Raw genomic sequence first — 20420 nt, forward strand, 5'->3', positions numbered from 1 at the left:
ATGCCAGATGTAGGTGATGGGGAGGAAGGCAGCAAATCACACTGCCACGTGTGTACCTATGCAACAATCTTTCATGTTCTTCACATGTACCCCAAAACCTAAAATGCAATAAAATAAATAAAGGGGAAAAAATAAAAAATAAAAAAAGTCACAAATCTGTCTAAATCACCTTTGGGTGATGCAAATTTCTTGGTATGTAGTAAATGTTCAATAAAAGTTTGTTGAATAAATAGAAGATGAAATCTAAAAAAAAAAAAAAATTAATTGAAAACATTGCCTTATTTGAGAACTTTATTAAGGGGCCTTGCTAGTCACTTTCTCTATAAGGCTTGGTGAGATTACAAACAGAGCTGTTTTTATTGTGAGAATAACATAGATGTTTTAAACCTCAAGAGCTCTTTTATCCTTCTTTGTGAGTTCCTAGTCTACTTATTGCTGTATTAGTAAGTAATACTTATTAGCATAGGATCTCGTTAGTTCCTGAAAAACAATCCTTAAGATTTTCAATGACTTTCATTCAGAGCAGTCTTTAAGATTTTATATTTTCTTTTCTAATTTCTTCTTTGACTTTGGAAACAAGAAATACAAAAACGAAGACCAAAAAAAAAAAAAAATTCAAAAAAAGTGTGCAACTTTTGCTGAAAACTAAACTATGTTCTTGAGGTGGGAAATAATGTGTTTACTAAAATGCTGGACAGTAATTCAAAAAACTTGAGATCATTTTTCATCTGCCTTCTTATATTGTAATAATTCACGTTGCCCTAAATTCCACATAGTATGTGGGGGAAATCAAAAAGAATGTAGATAACAATTTAAGGCTTAACTCCTAAATTTCTATCTTGGGTCTCAAACTCTTCCTTGAACTCAGGCTTTTAATATCTATCTACCTACTTAAGCTTTTTATATAGGAACATTTCCCCTTGGATGTCTAATAGGCATCTCAAACTCAATGAATTCAAAATTGCACTCTTGATTTCCAGCCCCCATAAACCTGCTCTTACTTTAGTCTTTCTCATTTCACCACCACTCTTTCACTTGTTTAGGCCGAAAACGTTGGAGTCATTGCGGACCCTTCTCTTTTTATTAAATTCTGTGTGCACTTTAGACACAAATACAATTGGCTTTACCTGGAAAATATTACTCAATCTGACAATCTTAGCATTTTCACTGATACTTCTTTGGTCAGTGCCACCATCATTTCTACCCTGGAAAATGGCACTATCTAATGTCCCTGAATCCACTCATGTGCTTTTATAATCTGTTTACTACTCAGCAGTCAGATCATGTTATGCACCTGCTCAAAACCCTTCTTATCGCTGGGACCCAGAAGGCTTTCCATGGCTTGGTTAGCTGCTTCTCTGATCCCATCTGTTTCTTTCTCCCTCACTGTCTCCAGCCACACTGGCCCTCCTGCTGTGCCTCAAACATGTGCAAATCCTTCCTACCTACATCAAGGTCTTGCACTTATTGCTTCTTCTACCTGAAACGTCTAGAGACTTCCACAGCTTCCTCCCTCCCTTCAGTCATTCCGCATGAATACCCTGGATCCAGTATGACCTTTTCCCAAATATATTTTTATAAAATGGCACTTCAACATTCTTTATTACCTGCCCTGCTTTATTTATTTTTTCAAAGCACTTTCACTATCTTTCATTATAGATCTCTATTCATTTGAATATTGTGTGTCTCAATAATAGAATGTAAACTCCTTGAGGGCAGAAGTTTATGCAAGAAAGCAGCTGAGCATAGGTTGGTGCCAGCACAAAGTAGGTGCTAAATAAATATTTTCTAGTGAGTTAAGAATGAATAATAAGGGTAGAGATGGTGGGGTAGATAGATCCTTCAAAAGGGCTGAATTGATTGTAAAGAACTAATTTTAGAGATTGTTTCAAAAGAAACAACTGATAAAATCATTCACAGAAATTTCTAATTCATATATGGAAATACATTTAGAATCCGGCAAAGTGACACACTATAACCATTGAGCTGTCTGCAATTCAAGTGGAATGTGCTATAATGGACTTTTGACATCCATTCTCTATACAGGCAGCTCTCAACACATTTAATATCCAACTCAAAAACTCACATTGTTTATCACTGCATTACAGGCCTGGGACTTTCCAAGAATAAACACATTGCTAACTATTTATACAGACACTCTTTTTTTTCCACTGCAAGTGATCCGAGATGGACTTAAGTGTTAACATTTCTCAACAAATGTTTTGCAATTATTTTCCCATTAACTCCCTCCCATGCTTTTCTATTCTCATCTCTCCTCAATCTCTTATCAGAGCAACATGCTGCATTGTGCAACAAAATTTTACTTTCATCTCCAAACATGTTAAGTGATAGATTAAATTAAAGGAAAGAATGTTAAGATTAATGGAGAAGACATTAAAATGAAGAGATCTTCATTAAAAAAAAAAAGAAGTCCTCTTTTGGATCCCAAAGACATTCACTAATTTCCCATTGTAATTTATTTACCAACAAGCTTCCCAATTCTGCTCCCTAGTTCAATTCCAAGGGTCTAGGTGTTGGGAACAAATCTGTGATTATGACATTTTGAGTGTAACAGGATACCTTTTAAACTAGCCATGTTGACAAACCACTTAGGGATTGGAATGAGACCAAAGACAGGAGGCTTGACAGATGAAAGATGATCAAAAGATGCTGTTTCTACTTTTTACCCAGACCTACTGGCGAGAAATGCAGACAATCTTTTGGCCTGGACTCTTCTAAGCTCCATTATAGTAGTCTAAAACACCAGCCTGTTGGCTAGCATTATGCATTTCCTCTCAAATCGCACTTCACTGGGTAATTTTAGCTATGAATATTCACCAAGAACCTTCAATTTCATTGTCTGTAGGAGAAAAATAACAGGATTAAAGAAAAAGATCTGGATAATATATAAATAAAAGCACCCTGAAGACCCTGTGACCATTTAAAAATATTACATACCGAATTCCAAATAAAAAACTGCTTAGTTTGTTTGCCATCTGCTTTGTGAAATGGACATCTAAGGTGTTTCCCAATAAACATTTGAAAAGAAACAGAAGACCCAAAAGACAAACTTCGGTCTTCCATTTAGCACTAGGTTAAATAAAAGAGGGCTTGGTTTATACCACAGAAAATTTAATATGGAGCTGTTAGGAAAGCTCCCCACTGAGGTGAATCCATTCATCCTTAGTAGCTTGTTTAGTTCTTTCAGAGGTCTCTGCTCACAAAAAGTCTTCACTGAGATTAATACGATAATGCACCGAATTCATCAGAAAGTGAACTCTATTTTGCTACCTCTTGATCCTCAAAGGAGTACTTCAACCACACTTTGTCCAAAACTGTTATTTAATGAGTTGTGTTTGCACTCAGTTACTCTGAAGCCAAATGAGTAGAATATTTTATAAATTATTTCTGCACAAAGTTCTTATATCATATGAGGATAAGTGCTCTGACTGTATTATGACACAATCACCCCTTCTTATGCTTGAGAGGGACTGTATCTTTCCAAAATATATACAAATTTTAAATCTGAGAGCCAGGATTTTTTTTTTTTTTGAGACAGGGTTTTTCTCTGTCACCCAGGCTGGAGGGCAGTGGCACAATCTCAGCTCACTGCAACCTCTGACCCCCGGGCTCAAGCAGTCCTCCCACCTCAGCCTCCCAAATAGCTGGGACCACAGGCATGAGCTACCATTCCTAGCTAATTTTTGTATTTTTAGTAGCAATAGGGTCTCAGCATGTTGCCTGGGCTGGTCTCAAACTCCTGAGCTCAAGTGATCCACCCACCTTGGCCTCCCAAAGTGCTAGGACTACAGGTGTGAGCCACCATGCCTGGCCTAAGAGCCAAGAATTCTTTAACTCAATAAAATGATGATTTGTAAGAATTATACTTTGGAGATGGGGGCTAAACATAGTATTTTTAAATTATTTGATTTAATTTAACATTTGGAAGAGAAAAATTTCAGATCATTGATGATCAATTCTTGTGATATTATAGCTCATCAGATCTTTAGTTATCTCAAGGGATATATACAAATGCTTCAAAATATCACAAAACAAAATGAACTCTAATGGCTTCAACAACAATAATTATGGAGCCTCTGTAGAGTGCCAGGGACTACTTTGCATATTTTAACTCATACCTGTAAGCCTCTGAATATCCTTAGGAGGTAAAAACTGCCATTATTCCATTTTTATAAAAGAAGACACTGAGACAAGGATGAGGATGAGGGAATTTGGTCAATATCACACAGTTGAAAATAGAAGATGTGGAGTTTGAATCCATCAGCCAGACCTGAGAGCATATGCTTTATTGCTTTCAGTGAATTCATTGACTAGTAAAGTGTCTTCTTTATGCACAGTTCTGGGTTAGTGCCAGAAATGAGGAGAACATCTGGCTGGTTGTGTGCAGCACTAGATGTCTTCAGGCTGGTGTTCCATTGTCATGTGGTCCCTGACACAGCTGCCAGAATGCATGACCTCCATGAATCATCACACCACTTTGATCTCCTTGTTTATTTTCTTAATGTGACAGCTTTATCGAGATATAGTTAACATAACATAAAATTCACTCATTTAAAGTGTACAATTTAATGGCTTTCAGTATATTCACAGAGTTGTAAAACTATCACCATTGTCAGTTTTAGAACATTTTCATTATCCCAAAAAAAGAACCCCATACCCATTAGTAGTCACTCTTTTTAACCCCTTCCTCCAACTTCTGACAAGCACTGGTCTGCTTTCTGTATAAATATTTCATATAAATAGAATCATACAATATGTGACCTTTTGTGTCAGGCTTCTTTCATTTAGCATGATGTTTTCTAGCTTTATCCATGTTATAGCATGTGTTAGGACTTCATTTCTGTTTATTGTCAAATAACATTCAATTGTCTGAATTTACCACATTTTATGTATTCATTTATTACTTAATGGACATTTTTTCATGCTTTGGCTATTATAAATAACGATGTTATGAATATGTGCAAGTTTTTTGTGTAGACATTTTAATTTCTCATAGGTATATATTTAGGAGTGAAATTGCTGTGTCATAAGATAAATCTATGTTAAACATTTAAAGAAATTGCCAGCCTGTTTTCCTCCTTGCTTATTTATAGTAAGAAGTCCGTCTTAGCAGTTGCAAAAGTGACTTTTCACCTCTATAGAAGCACCTTGACATTAGAAGGCAAGGATGACAGACTTTGTCTTCAACAAATATGCAACATCTGGTTGGCTATAAATGGCCACTTTCAGTAACAGAAATCAAATCAAAATTATGGAATAACCTTGAGTAACTACTCCATCCCTTCTTAATATCAGGTCTTTTAAGTGAGTGTATGAACCAAATGTCATAAATGGTGGTAACAATAGTAGCATCTGTTAAACACTGTAGATGTACCAGGAGGTCTATAAAGTATTCCAAGTATTTTATCATTCAATTTTAGAACCATTAAAATATTTTAGAATCCTTACATTCTAGAGAGTAAGATTAGGGCAAAATTATAAGAATGACAGACAGCCATAGTTTTACCTATACTGATGTCTAGGTAGGGGAAAAAAGGTTAAGCTTGAAGTAAGAATAACTAAAACAAAAAGGTGAACTCCCCTGAATGGAAGACTATTCAAAAGACACTCACTTAGCTGGGTCAAAGATAGTTTCACTGAGTCTATTTTCAGGAAGAAGGAAGTCGAATAAGTTACTGTTATTTTTTCTGGGTCTGTGTACTTATGATGCTATCTTATGGTTTAATTTTTCTATGGGTACACAGAATTTGTGGGTGGCTAAATAAAGTATTATAGAAGCTAGTAAATATTAACAGAAAAAAGAAATGAGGAACTGTTCTATTCAAACATTTTATTAGCTTTTGTTAAAAATTTTCCTGTTGCAAAGTACCCATCTCTTGCCTCCTATGAAAATTTGTTTGAATAGGTTTATCCACCTAAGCCTACATCAGAGACCAGTGAGTAGACACAAATTAAACAAACTAGAAACAAATCTTATACAGTATTTTGTTGTGATGTCTTTTAAGTAAAAATTGGGAAATTTGTATTCATTATAACAAATGATGGCCAAATCATGGCCACAAAAGCCATTGCTTGCAAAATAATTATAATTTGTATAGTAACAACATTTCCTATAAAAAGAATTATAGTATATGTCATGGAATTTACCACTAGGCTTCCTCCTGGAAATAAAAATCAAACTGATCTGCTTCAGTATATTAGGTAAGAAAAAAGTAATGGCGTCTAACTGGAGAGTGCATTGTGTTGTTTTGGATTTTGTATAAAATTGCCCATATAGACACTTTCTAATGTGGATGAAAATTCCGAATATACAACTATGAAAAAATTTGGAAACATTATTTTCAATGAATTCTAATTTGACTTGAAGGCCATGGGAAGAATCCCTATCCTACATTCTGCTTTAGTCCTTAAGATACAGTTAGAAGCTGCTTGCCATCATCCTCATTGTTGGGAAGACCAGGCTTTTCTATTTAGCAACCAATCCAGGAGCTAGATTTCACCACACTAACCACATCTTCCTTCTCTGTATCATACTTGTATGTTTTTGGTCCTGAAAAGAAGTAAATGTAGCCTAAAAGAGACAAAGTTGAAAATGTGGTTACTGAAGATGACCAGCAAAATTATAAATGGAATTTGTAATTGTCACTTTCTTAAGGTGTCATCAAAGGGGAATTGCGAATTTGTCAGGCAGCAGTTAACTTGTCTTCTGCATGGCTCCACCCTACCCTAGAACCCAATTTCTCAACTTCTCAGTCATTTCTGAGCTTTCCCCTTATTCCAGCCAGGGTAAGGCCTTCTACTTGGGGTCATCCAATGTGCCATGCTGAGTCATGCACTGTGCTTCTGCTAAGGCTGTTCTCCTCCAGGAAGCCCCCCGACTTTTCTTTCTCTGGTGAAGCCTCTGGCCAATCTTTAAAACCCATCTAAAGTCTCACTATAACGTTTCCAATGACTGCTGCTGATTCTGATATTTTATTTCTCAGATCAGCTGTTGCAATTATTGTGAAGTCCACCACATGACTCAATACGAAATTATAGATTGTCTGTTTTCCAGTCATTTCATCTGTGTTGGATGAACCATTTCATGAGAGCAGAGGCCACATCTGGAATGGTCTTTGCACTTCTGAACGTTGTCCAGCCCTGTGCGATTTTTTCAAGAAGATTATGCTAACTGATTGATTCAGAAGATTCAATTAAATTTATTCAACAAAATTCTATTCAACTTTCCTAGCTATGTGTTAAATTGTAGGAGTTGGGTGATGGAAGGTTGAGTGACTTTTTTTTTTTTTGAGAGAGGGTATCATCACTGTTGTCCAGGCTAGAGTGCAGTGGCGCAATCACAGCTCACTGCAGCCTTGACCTCCTGGGCTCAAGTGATCCCCACTCCCAGCATTCTGAGTAGCTGGGACTACAGGTATGTGCCACCATGCCCAGCTAATGTTTTTTGTAGAGACAGGGTTTCACCATATTGCCCAGGCTGGTCTTAAACTGCTGAACTGAAGCGATCCTACCATCTCGGCCTCCCAAAGTGCTGAGATTACAGGTATGAGCCACTGTGCCTGGCCAAGACTATGCGTATTTTAAAAATAGAAAAGTTAATCTTGACCCAGGTAGACTGTATGATCTAGCTGTCTAATTGATTGAAGCTATAGTTTAAAAACTTTCTATTAGGAAAGAGAGAACTACAATACCAGACCTTTTATAGTTACTCTTTCTAGTGGATAATCTGGTTGGTTAAACTTATGAAAGGACTTAGGACCAAATGTAAGAACCAATGACTCCCACTTGGAAATCCATTTTCTGTTGTGTTAAAGCAGAGCTCAGATTTCTTATGATAATTTTCATGAAGAAAGTTTTCAGTGGAACACTCACCATTTAATTCTACAGCAGCATCGATTTGGCCATTTACTCCTGAAAATTCTTCTTCAGTATTCTTTGGATAGTCTTTTTCCATTTTTCTTTTCCTTTCATCATAGCTAGAAAAAGTATTATTTCATAAATAATATTAATAAGAGGTTTTTACTGTTGTAGATGACACTATATGGTCAGGCATATGCACACTTGCAACTTATTTAGGTGTTTCTCTCTCTCTCTCTCTCGCACTTACACATGCACATGCACTTATGTTGTTGTTTATTTTTTCCTTATTGGGTTTTTGTTTTTGTTTGAGATGAGATCCCATTCTGTTGCTCAGGCTGGAGTGCAGTGGTGCCATCATGGCTCACCACTGCCTTGACCTCCCAGGCTCACACTATCCTCCTGCCTCAGCTTATTGAGTACGTGGGACTACAGGCATATACCACCACACCCTGGCTAATTTTTAGTTTTTGTAGAGACAGGGTCTTGCCATGTTGCCCAGGCTGGTCTCAAACTCCTGGTCTCAAGCAGTCTTTCCATCTTAGCCTCCCAAAGTGCTGTGATTACAGGAATAAGCCATTGGGTTTGGCACTTTTTATTGTTTAAATTGGACTCTTAAAATACCTAAAAGCAATTATAGACCTTTATCACTATGCTCCCATGTTCCTGAGATTCTGGTACCACAAACTTGGAGGTCACTTGTTTTAAGCAGTCTCCAAAAAATTTCTACATATATTGTTTAGAATTATTCATTCTATATATTATAGCAAAACATTCTGTTAACTTAAAAAAACACTTGCCTTTTGAAAGCAACTCTATATATTTTTATTGCCTTGTTTATTCTTGTAATTATTTCTCTCTCTGTGTATCCATTCTTTGGTTCATCAAACAATGAAAGCCTTTCATAGGGGCTTTTATTCATGAACTTAGTGCTATGTATCAATGAAGAAAGGGCTGAACAAATAATGCACATTGAATGAATAAATGTGTGAACAATAAGTAAATCAGATCCAAGGAATATGTAATAATTGAACTTCTGCCTTTTAAACCAATTTACTTGAATTCCATTGTTTTTGTTTCTTGGAAAGCTTATATGACTGACTGAATAGTAGACCTGCTTTCTTTTTCTGGGCCAGCAGCCAGCATTCAAAGATAACTCTGAAGATTGATTAATACATCTCTTTGTGATCTAAATTACCCATTGTAAAAAAAGACTGTGACTGTGTGAGTCAGCGTGATATGTATGAGACTAAGACTTCATTTAAAGTGTGAGAAAGTCCCTTCTTCATTAGCACAGAGCTCCAAATGGGGACATTCCCAGGTGGATACCCCACTCCTTTCCCACCAAAAGCTCAGATAATTTCTCCCAGTACCTGGGCTGCTGAGAAATTTCCCGTGGCAGCAGGTCACACCCACCATCTCCTGAAATGTGCTTCATGTGGCTGTGACTACATAGGCCAGGGACAACTCTCTAGTGATACTGAGCCAGAGGCAAACATTGAAAAAGATTATTCAGGCTAAAACTAAGTGCAGGACTGAGCTGCTTTACAGAATGTTTGGGCCTGGGGGGGAAGCTAACTCTCCCAGCATTTTATCCATATTAACTGTAACCATTAATATGTCATGTGGACTTTATGCATAGACATGCAGACAGGGGCCTGCATAACTAACACAAGGTTACCTACTTTTCATTTTACTAAGAACATTACCATTTAACCATCAAAAGAACTACTACCACCTGTTTTCATTATCATTTCACAAGGAGAAAGAAACGTTAACACCAAAAAGGCAGAAAGGACATAAACTCAGAATGGTTCTTGACAATAATCTGTTTTTATGCTGACACAGACTATAGCTCCCTGGTTTATAATATTGTGCTGTTTTTATTTAGCCATGAACTGGCAAGAACTTTGTGATGATCTAGCCCTTTGTGTGTGAACAGATATTTACGAATTTCTGTTATAGTGCAAAGAGCTCAACACATACAGTCTGTTGGTACTGGGTTTGAATTTCTAACTCTGTTACCTGCTAATTCTGTGATCAGGAGAACGTACTTTGAACTCCGAGCCCTGGTTTTTCTTATCTGGAAAACAGTGGTCATGAGGAAAAGAGACAATTTACACACACACACACACACACACACACACAACACACACACACGTACCTGGCACATGTAGCACCAAGAGCAGGCTCAAACCAGCAGACTTTGTCATTTATTTTGGCACCAAGAACCATTAACTCTGACTTGTCAGTATAAGGCTGAGTGAACTTTGTGGTTTGATCTGGGATCCTAAGTCATTAAGAAGTTTAATCTTTAATCTTTAAACTTACTTTATAAGATAATGTTTGCAGTAGTAGGCAAGGTTGAGAAGAGGTGAAAAAGGAGGGGTAAAAAATGTTGGAGGTAGTCCAGAGAACCAAGTCAGAGAGAGGATTAAGATGAAGAAGTTCTGCTGGTGTGGTGAGGATTTTGCTGAGAGAAGAACAGAAAAGGAGATTATGCAATAGGATGAAGATCACAGGCGTTTTGACTAACAATAAATAAATGGTGAAGAGAATTGAAGAATGAACATATGCGGTGGATGGGAAGGCCCATTGGATTTGGATTCGGAGGACAGGAAATATAGCTTCAGATGGACCACTGTAGCTGTGTGATCTTGAGTGAATCATGTAACCTCTCAGAGACACAATGTTCAATGAAATACCTACTTCTCAAGATTGTTGAAAAGGTAGATGGGACAATGAGAAAGTATGAGAAAACACTGAGCATGATTCCTGGCACAGTGAGCCAGCCATCAATAAATACAAGCTGAATTTCAATATTAAGGAAAGAAATACAATTTTTATTGAGAATCAACTATATCTTGAGTATCTCCTAAAATCATTGCATATATCCTCTCATCACTGAGGCCTTGTTTGTGAAACCTAAATACCAAACTAGAAATAATGATCTGTAATTATGTTTATTTCCTTTATGGGCCTTTGTTTCATCATTTAATGTTGATTCAAGGTAGCCACATTTAATATATATTAAATAAATCATTGCCTACAACAGATATCTGATGTAATTTTTCAGGTTTGTTATCTTACTCTCCACATTTCATTTGTATTCTATGGGCTCAGGGACTGTTTTGATAAAATGCCTGCATTTTTGTTTAACCTAACCTGTATGCTTAGAGCTTAGATGGCATTTTTGGTGTTTTGACTGTGCAAATTCCAGTTGTATGGCAATGGCATACCTGAGTGCATTCTACCCTCTTGGAAGCACTAAATGGGGAGCTGAGTCTGCTAAAAGATGCTTAAAGAGAATGCAAAAAAAGATGGCAAAAAGGAGAATTTACTGATAAAGTCTTTCTGAGATGGTTTCAGGAAGTTTCCTCAAAGTGACCTTTCCAGTGTGGGTAAGGAGGGACAATGAAATAGAAATCTGAAATTCCATTTTGAAGTTAATGATCAACTTTCAGCCAGAAATCATGTGACTTTCATGAATGAAGTGGCCTTTGTGATCTATACTAGAGAAGGGCAGATGGGAGAGTGATCAGGAACAAAGAGAAGGCAAGAGAGGCGGAAGCTGCCATGTAGAATCCCAGATGAGAGTCAAGAAGTAGGACCCCATGAGGAAAATGACTGTGAGGAGATTCTGGGACAAAGAATTTGTAACAACATAGACAAATATATATTTTATAATATTAAGTAGAAGAATGTCAGGACAAAAAATACATAACTACTTAAAAATGGGGAAAACTGAAGGGAAAAAAATAGAAGAAAAATATTAAATGAGTATCAAAAGATGTAGCAAATGTTGCCAATTGGAAGAATTTCTTTTACTTTCATGTATTCTGTGTTTTCTATAACAAACATCATGTGCTGCCATTGAACCCCATCTTCCTGGCAGTCTCATATCCTCACATGACCTCAATCACCACCTGATTACATGATGAATTCCAAACTTATCTTTCTAGCCTGAGTACTCTTGAGTTAAAGACCTGTATGTCCAACTCTCTTCTTTATATTTTTCTTCTCAGTTCTCACTAGAATGTCAAACTCCATATGTACAAAATGAAACTGCTTCTTGTTCCCCTAATTCTGCTTCATTTCTTAAGTTTATTGTCTTGGTAAATGCCAAAATTGGAAACTCATCTATTAAAGAAATGATCCCCAACTAGTCAGTCACCCGAACCTATGCTTTCTACCGCTTGAAAAACAATCAAAACTACCCCAACCCCTAAACTTATCATCTCTGGCAAAAATCTTGCAATAGTTCTCTCTCTTATATAAACAATTCAGTGGTTTTTTAGTGCCCAGTCATGTGCCATATATTGACATTTCAGGAAATGACAGACCATGTATATGATAGTGGTTCCATAAGATTATAACACTGTATTTTTACTGTCCCATTTCTGTGTTTAGATACACAAATGCCATTGTATTACAGTTGCCTACAGTATTCAGTACAGCATCATGCAGTATAGGTTTGTAGGAGCTATAGGAGCAATGGGGTATACTATATAACTTAAGTGGGTAGTAAGCAATACCATCTAGGTTTGTGTAAGTACACTTTATAATGTTTGCTGACTGACCAAATCACATAATGACACATTCCTCAGAACATAGCCCCATTGTTAAGCAAGTGATGCATGGCTGTATTCACAGAATTGTACCACCATCAACACAATCAGTTTTAGAATGTTGCCATCACCCAGCCCCAGAAAAACCTTATGCCTTTTCACTCTAAGTCCCCATATCTCACACCCCCATCTCTCCATCTCAACCAGACCTAGACAATCACTATCTACTTTTTGTCTGTTTAAACTTGCTTGTTATGAGCACTTTATATAAATGGAGTCATATAATATGCAGATTTTCATGACTGACATCTTTCATTTGGTATATTGCTCTCAAGATTCATTCATCTTGTACTATGTACCAGCAGTTCATTTTTATGGCCAAATAATATTCCATTGTATGAATTTATCACATTTTATATATCCATTCAACATTTGATGGAAATTTGGTTTGTTTCCACCATTCATCTATTATGCATAATGCTGCTATGAATATTTGTATACAGCTATTATGTGGACTTATGTTTTTACTTCTCTTGGGCATATCCCCAAGAGAAAGTGGAATTCTGGGTCAAATGAAAATTCTATGTTCAACTTTTTGAGGAGTAGGAGACTGTTTTCCAAAGTGGATATACTAATTTGCATTTCTACTACCAGCGTATGAGGATTTTTTGTCTTGTTTTTGATGTTAGGAGGAATGCATCTAGTCTTTCACCACTGACAATGCGATCGGCTGTGGGTTTTCATAGTTGCTCTTTATTGAGTTGAGAAGGTTTTTTTTTTTTTTTTTTAATTAATCCTAGGTTGTTGAATGAGATAATCATATGGTTTTTGTTTTTTTTTTATTGCTATGGTACGTTTCATTAATTGATTTTTGAATGTTAAACCAAACTTGAATTCCTGGGAAAAAATCCCACTTGGTCTTGGTGTATAATTCTTTTTATATGTTGCTGGATTTAGTTTGTTAGTGTTTTTGGAGGATTTTTGTACCCATATTCACAATAGATATTGGTCTGAAATTTTATTTTCTTGTGATGCTTCTGTTTGATTTTGATATAAGGATAATGCTGACATCAGTGAGTTAGGTAGTGTTTTCTTATACGTTTTGGAAAAGTTTGCAAAAAATTGGTATTAATTCTATTCTCTTCTAAGATTTGGAGTAGTTTGTAAAAAATTGACATTAATTCTTCTTTAAATGTATTGGTAGAATTTACCATTGAACCCTTCTGGGCCTGGGCTTTTCTTTGTGGATAGTTTTTGATTACTACTTTAATCTCTTTCCTTACTGTTGGTATATTCAGACTGTGTATTTCTTATTGACTCATTTTTACTAGATTGTGGCTTCTTAGGAATTTATTTCATTTATCTAATTTATTGGTATACAATTTTTCATAGTAATCCGTTAGACCCTTTTTATTTCTGGAAGGTGGGTAGTAATGTCTCCTCTTATTTCTGATTTAAATAATTTAAATTTTTTCTTTTTTATTTGGTCAATCTAGTAGAAAGTTTGTCACTTGTTTATTTTCTTGAAGAACCAACCTTTAGTTTTGTTGATTTTCTCAAATTGCTTATTTATTGCCTATTTTATTTATTTCCATTGTAATGTTTGTATTTCCTTCTTTCTTCTTGCTTTAGATTTCATATGTTGTTGATTTTCTATTGTCTGAAAGTGGAAGGTTAAGTTATTGAAATGAGATTTTTCTCCTTTTTAAATATAGACATTTATAGCTACAAATTTTCCTCTGACCACTGCTTTTACTGCATTCCATAAGTTCTGGTATGTTGTATTTAACTTTTCATTTATTTCTAATTACTTTCTAATTTCCCTTGTGATTTCTTCTTTGACTCATTGGTTGTTTAAAGGTGTGTTGTTTAATTTCCACATACTTGTAAGTTTTCTAGTTTTCTTTCTGGTATTGATTTCTAGCTTTATTCTGTTGTGATCGGAAGAGATACTTGTATGACTTAAGTTGTTTTAGTTTTGTTGAGATTTGTGTGGTGACCTAACATGTAGTCTATTATGTGGAATGTTCCGTGTTCACTTGTAAAAAATGAGTCTTCTGCTTATTTTGAGTATAGCATTCTATAGGTATCTGTTAGGTCTAGTTGTTTTATAGTATTGTTCATGTCTTTTAATCCTTGTTGGTCTCATTGTCCTATCCATTATTGAAAGTGGGGTATTTGAAATCTTTAACTATTATTGTTTCTTTATTGAGTTCTCCCTTCATTTCTATCAATTACCACTTCATACATTTTTGGGGCTCCATGTTAGATTCACATGTTTGTGATTATGTCTTTACAGCATATTGACTTTTTGTCATTATAAAATGTCCTTCTTCTTGCTAGTAATATTTTTTATTTCAAAGTCTGTTTTGCCTGATAATAGTACAGCCATTCAAGCTTTCTTATGGTTGCCATTTGCATGATATATTTTTTCATTCTTTTATTTTCAATCTATTTGTATCTTTGAACCTAAAATGTAACTCCTGTAGACAGCATATAGTTGGGTCTTTTTTTTTTTTTTAAACAATCTAATCTGGCAGTCTGCCATTTGATTAGAGTGTTTAAGCTATTCACATTTAATGTCATTGATAAAGTTGGATTTATGCTTGCCTTTTTACTTTGTGTTTTCTATATAACTCATGTCTTTTTGGTTCCTCTATTCATCCCTCACTGTTTTCTTTTGCATTAGTAAAATTATTCTAATATAACATTTTAATTTCTTTTATAATTGTTTAACTATATTTTCCTAAGTGATTTCCTTAGTGGTTGATGTAGGGCTTGCCTTATACATCTTAACTTACAAAAATCTGCTTAAGACTTATACTAAATTAATTCCAGTGAGATATAGAAACATTACTCCTATATAACTCTATTTCTTTCCCCTTCCTTTTGTGTTATTATTGTTATACATATATCTATATACATCTGAAGCCCCAAAGTAATTGTTACAATTATCATTTTATAAAATTCAATGTCTTCTAAAGAAGCTGAGAGAATAAAAAAGAGGATGTATATATTTGTAACTTTTCTTATATTAACTTTCTTATTTACCATTTCTGGTTCTGTTTTTTTGTTCCTGTGAATTTTAGTTACCACCTGGTGTCATTTTTTTCGACAAATACAGTTTTGCTCCCACCTGCTTCCTTTATGTTGTTATTGACAAATATATTGCCACATGTTTGGGCCTTAACAATATAATTATACAATTATATGCACATTGTTTAATATAATTGATTTTACATTTTCAAATTAAGAGAAAGAAGAAGAGGAAATATGCATTTATACTGTCTTTTACATAATTACACTTACTGGTGCTCTCTGGCTTTTTGAAGGGGCTTGAATTGCTGTCTAGGCTCACTTACTTTCAGCTAAAGACCTTTCTTTAGTATCTCTTGTCAGGCAATCTGCAAGCAATAAATTCTCTCAGTTTTTGTTTCTCTGGGAATGTCTTTATTTCTCCTTCATTTTTGAAAGATAACTCTTGTGGATATAGGAATCTTGGTTGAGTTTTTAGTTTGAGAACTTTCAGTATGCTTTCCATTGCCTTTTGGCCTAAAAATGTTTCCCTCCAATTCAGTCACATTGCTGGCAGAGTGTTATTTTTATACCATAAATCTTATTTATTGAGTTGCTCCCTTATTGAAGATATTTAACATGTCCCTCTTCTCTGAAGAATAAACACTTATCCCCCTAGAAAGGAGATGACCCGACATGATCTGTACCCTGGTTTCCTTGGGCTACCTTTCTCATTTTAGTCTATGTTCTAGTCATACGGAGCTGCTTGAGGTTTTCCCCATGCTTACATGCTTTTTCATGCATCAGTGCTTTTGCTTCAACTGCTTTCTCTGCCTGGAAGCCAGCTACCCCCACCTTACCCTCTGTCTGGGAAACTCCTACACAACTCTCAAAATGGAGCTTAGCCATCACTTCCTCTAAGAATTCTTTCCTGATAATTTTGCTAAGTTGGCCATTTCCTCTTTATTTTGGCCCACTGAACTCCATGAAGTCTTGTATCAGGGCACACTTGCCACTTGGATTTCTGTTAGTTATTTACCTATGTATTTACTCTCCACTGTAAAACCTGTTGAGGGCATTAACCACACCTAACATGAACTGAATGCTTATTATGTGACTAGCATTTCACATTTTTCTTATTCGAAGCCATAATTCTATTAAGTGTATACTATTTCTACTCCCATTTTGCAGATGATGAAACTGAGACAGAAAGGTGATTCAAATTGTCAGATAATTGCTGGTAGAGTTGAGAGTAACACTAGGACTCTTTTACTTCTGCCCATTCTTAACCAGCAAACTCCACACCTTCTCTTGAATGTCACTAGCACACAAGCTGACACATAATATGCCTAATAAATGTAGGTTGAATGTGGTAGTTTAGTAATAATTTTTTTTTAATTTAAAACATTAGAAAACAAGATTTTGAATTCTATTTTATCTTACTTGCTTTTATTACTTATTATTTATTTCTTTATGGTGACTATAAAATCATCAAATAAAAACATCTATTTCTAGTATTTCTGAGGCATTCAGGAAGAAGAGAATGTGGAAGACATATTCTACTTTGCAGCAATGATGCCCTGGGTCTGACTGTAGAGAAAGAGTAATTTGGAGTGGAGGGGCAATGTGATTGAAAAAGGGCAGGACATGTAGATTTGCAAGCCACTTTGCATAAAATCAGAAATCACTGACTGTCTTGAAGAATTATAGAGGTGGTGGCACCCCTCTGCCCCAGATATCCCTTGATGTAGCCACTGCTCTGCTACTGGTAGGAAAGGAAGAACATCTAAAAGAAGAAGTTAGCCATAGGTAGGGGAAATAATGTAAAAAATGGAAAAATTATGAAACCATTAGGGCCTGATATAAAGAGAAAAGGAAGAAATAAAAGTAAGGGGAAGTGACTCTAGTTGGCAAAGTTTAACCCATATGTCATTTGCTGACGTGGCATGTAACGACATCAACACGGTAGAGCCTCCTATTTGGATTTGACATTGTGGTCCTCTGTGTGCTGCTCCTCTGTAAGTAACTACTACACAGACACATGAATTCTCCCTTTTAGAGCCTAATCCAACCGGGCCCCAAGCCAACCTTCAATCCTCTGTGAAGAAGTCCTTCGGTTATTTTCTCATGGCATTTTATTCACTAAACTGGGTCCAAACTCTGGGAGTTCATGGAGAATTTCCAGACGCTTTTCTTCCCTTGGCACATTATTCATGTCACAGATTGAAATAGCATGAGGAACAAGGAAGAACCTGAGAAATGTCTAAGAGAAATAAGACCTAACACACTTTCAGTGGATGTCAATGTAGTGAAATTCTTTTTCTATAACTTGAGGCTTGGGACCTTCCATACTTTTGAATGTGGCCATGTGCTTACCTACAAAACTTCATTTATGTCCTTTGTTCTTTCTTCTCAATTCCATCCTTCTAAAGCAGGGACATAATGGCTAAAGCTCCCTTGGCCACCTTGAGTCATGAGGCAACCATGAGAATGGAAGTATGTGTTAAGAATAGCAGAGCAAAATGTTAAAAGGAATGTGGGTCCCCAGTAATCACCAACCTGCCATACTAGCTCTAAACCGTCAGACTTTTTACATATATGAGAAAAACAAACCCTCATGTGTTTAAGCCACAATTATTTTGGGGTCTCTGATACTAGTGGCTAAATTAAATTTCTAATCAATATAGGGCTTCACATGACAAAAAGATGTCACACACAGGAGGCCCTGCAAAGCATACTGTGGAGAATTCAGGGGTGTTTCTGAATACGGCCAGTACAATAGCTTTCTCTGAACTTTCGAGCTGTAGGTTGGGGTTGTCTTACTCCTTGGTGCATACACCAGTGTGTGTGTTGGAATATGTAAAGTAGAAGCTTCCCATTGCTGAAGGGATTATCTATGTTTTGCCAAAAACAGTAATTTCAAGTCCAGTGTTTGGGGCCTTTGGTATTTAAACAAGAAATTCCCTTTGACCAGATTTTTGTCTGAATCACCGCTCAGAGAAATAAGCAATTTTGTCTGAATCACTGCTCAGAGTTTAAGCAATTTCTTAAGCATCACAACTTGTTAAGACATTATTTGTTAGTTACTATATAAGTTCCTACCGTTGCTGAAGAATAACTCTTTTTGAGCACCTTATTTGTGCAGACACTGCCAGGTGTCTGTATCTGCATGCTTTATATCACTTAACGCCCTTGGTAACTTGGGAAGGTTAGAAGTGCCTACCATGGTTTCCTTTCTTAACCAGCAAAATGAGCTTGTTAACATTTTAGTTAATGCCCTAAACCAACTTTTTTATGAATCTGTTTAAATTTAGATTATGAAAAACTTCTTTTTAGTAGATACTCACAGAGGACCAGTTGGAAATGTACAGGAAGATTTTCTCTGGGGGGAATGAGCATCACTAAAATCAGAGACCCTTGACCTTCCCACCCTAAAACTTACAGAGAATTTTGAATCTCTACCCACATATGTTGTATTAGCTGTTAAGCTTCAGTCCAGCCTGGCTAAAGATATATACTTTACTGCAGGTGCTGGTGGGTGATAGATTAGAAAGACCAGGTGAAATATGAGCAAGAGAGACAATGGGAGAGTGGATAATTCCACCTATGAGAATCACACTGTGAACACCTTTTAAAACGTGAACTGAATTATCATAACATAAATGCCCTCATACTCCAACACACATGCTGATGCATGCTTCTCTTGATTTTATTCTCTGAAAATTCACCAGGGGAATTGGATTTCTCAATACCTGTCTTCCTGTATGTCAGCTCTGTGACTACAGCCACCTTATCTTAAAGAAAGACTTTAGAGAATCATATTCTGTCCTGCAGATATTAGGGCCTCAATAAGTGAATTCCTAGCATCATGCTTTTGAAAGGTCTGAGATAAAAATACCTGGCCTCATGGTTTAAACACTGGTCTGGAAGTGACAGCTCATGACACCACATGACACTGAGCAATGCTTCCAGGGCTCTTAGTGACCCAGAAGAGTCAGCAGAGTCCATATTTATTTGCAGTTCTTTCTTTATAAAAGAAATTTGCTTTCTTATGAAATATATATGTGTGTCACTTGTATTACTTTCTCAGTTCCAAGTTGGGGAAGAAAATATGAGTCAGATGGAATAAGATGACATATAAATTCTTTTTAAATTTCTTTTATGCCACGAAAATGGTTATTTAAAATAGGTGATATGAAATAAAATGAAAGTTCTTGGAACAAAGTTAGGTGCTCTTCTGCTTCCTTCAAGACCCTATCATGAGCCTAAGCTGTCTAGCATTGTCACCTGCTTAGAATCTGCTTTTGCTTTTCTCTTCAGATATTTAGGTAAACAGGTAAAAGGAGAAAACTGGAACAGAGGGAAGGTATGCAGAAGCAGAGGTGATCTTTGAAGGAGCTTCACTTGTTCCTCAACATGAGTCAATTAAAATTAGAAACTCAGTAGCTGAGATGAGATGTGATGCTATGTGCATTGATTGGATGACAGATCACATCTGATTCAGATTTGCTCATATGAAGCCCCTGAGGACAGGCATGGAAATTATATGGTTTCCTTTGGATAAGAAGAATCTTCATATTCTCAGCTGGATAAAAGGACTAAGCAAAAGACCTTTTCCTTCCAGCAGAAATATCCTTCAAAGAGCCCCATGATCAGGACCATCTACATTTTGCCCCAAATCATGAAGTATTGTGGAATGCATTTGATGCTCACATAACGGCAAAGTCAGGCATTCTCAGTGGGTAGTTAGGGATTTGGTGATGCTGCATCTACTATTTTAAGCCACTAGGGGTCCAGATCAAGATGTGCCATATTCTAGAGACCAAACAATGGGATTATTGAATGAAGGTTTCACTCATCATTTGGATGGTTCTATATCTTGAAGACAGTCAACCATCTGTAAGTGGCACCCCAGTGGCTGAAAAAAGTCAACGGGTTATTGCAAACTTGCCTTGCATT

At 36.1% G+C, this 20420-nt stretch overlaps 1 protein-coding gene across 1 annotated transcript in view; it reads right to left on the reverse strand.

Moving 5' to 3' along the window:
* Positions 1 to 3753: 3753 nt before the first annotated feature.
* The window catches only part of MMP20 (matrix metallopeptidase 20), a 48871-nt gene continuing 32204 nt past the window's right edge, over positions 3754 to 20420 (reverse strand). The window contains exons 9-10 of the mRNA XM_017544766.2: positions 7894 to 7997; positions 3754 to 6592 (exon numbers count right to left, since the gene is read on the reverse strand). Of these exons, the coding sequence (XP_017400255.1) occupies positions 6492 to 6592; positions 7894 to 7997 (205 nt within the window). The 3' untranslated portion in view covers positions 3754 to 6491. The remainder of the gene's footprint in view (positions 6593 to 7893; positions 7998 to 20420) is intronic.

This window comes from Cebus imitator, unplaced genomic scaffold (assembly GCF_001604975.1).
Source record: "Cebus imitator isolate Cc_AM_T3 unplaced genomic scaffold, Cebus_imitator-1.0 Scaffold171, whole genome shotgun sequence".
Lineage (NCBI taxonomy): Eukaryota > Metazoa > Chordata > Mammalia > Primates > Cebidae > Cebus > Cebus imitator.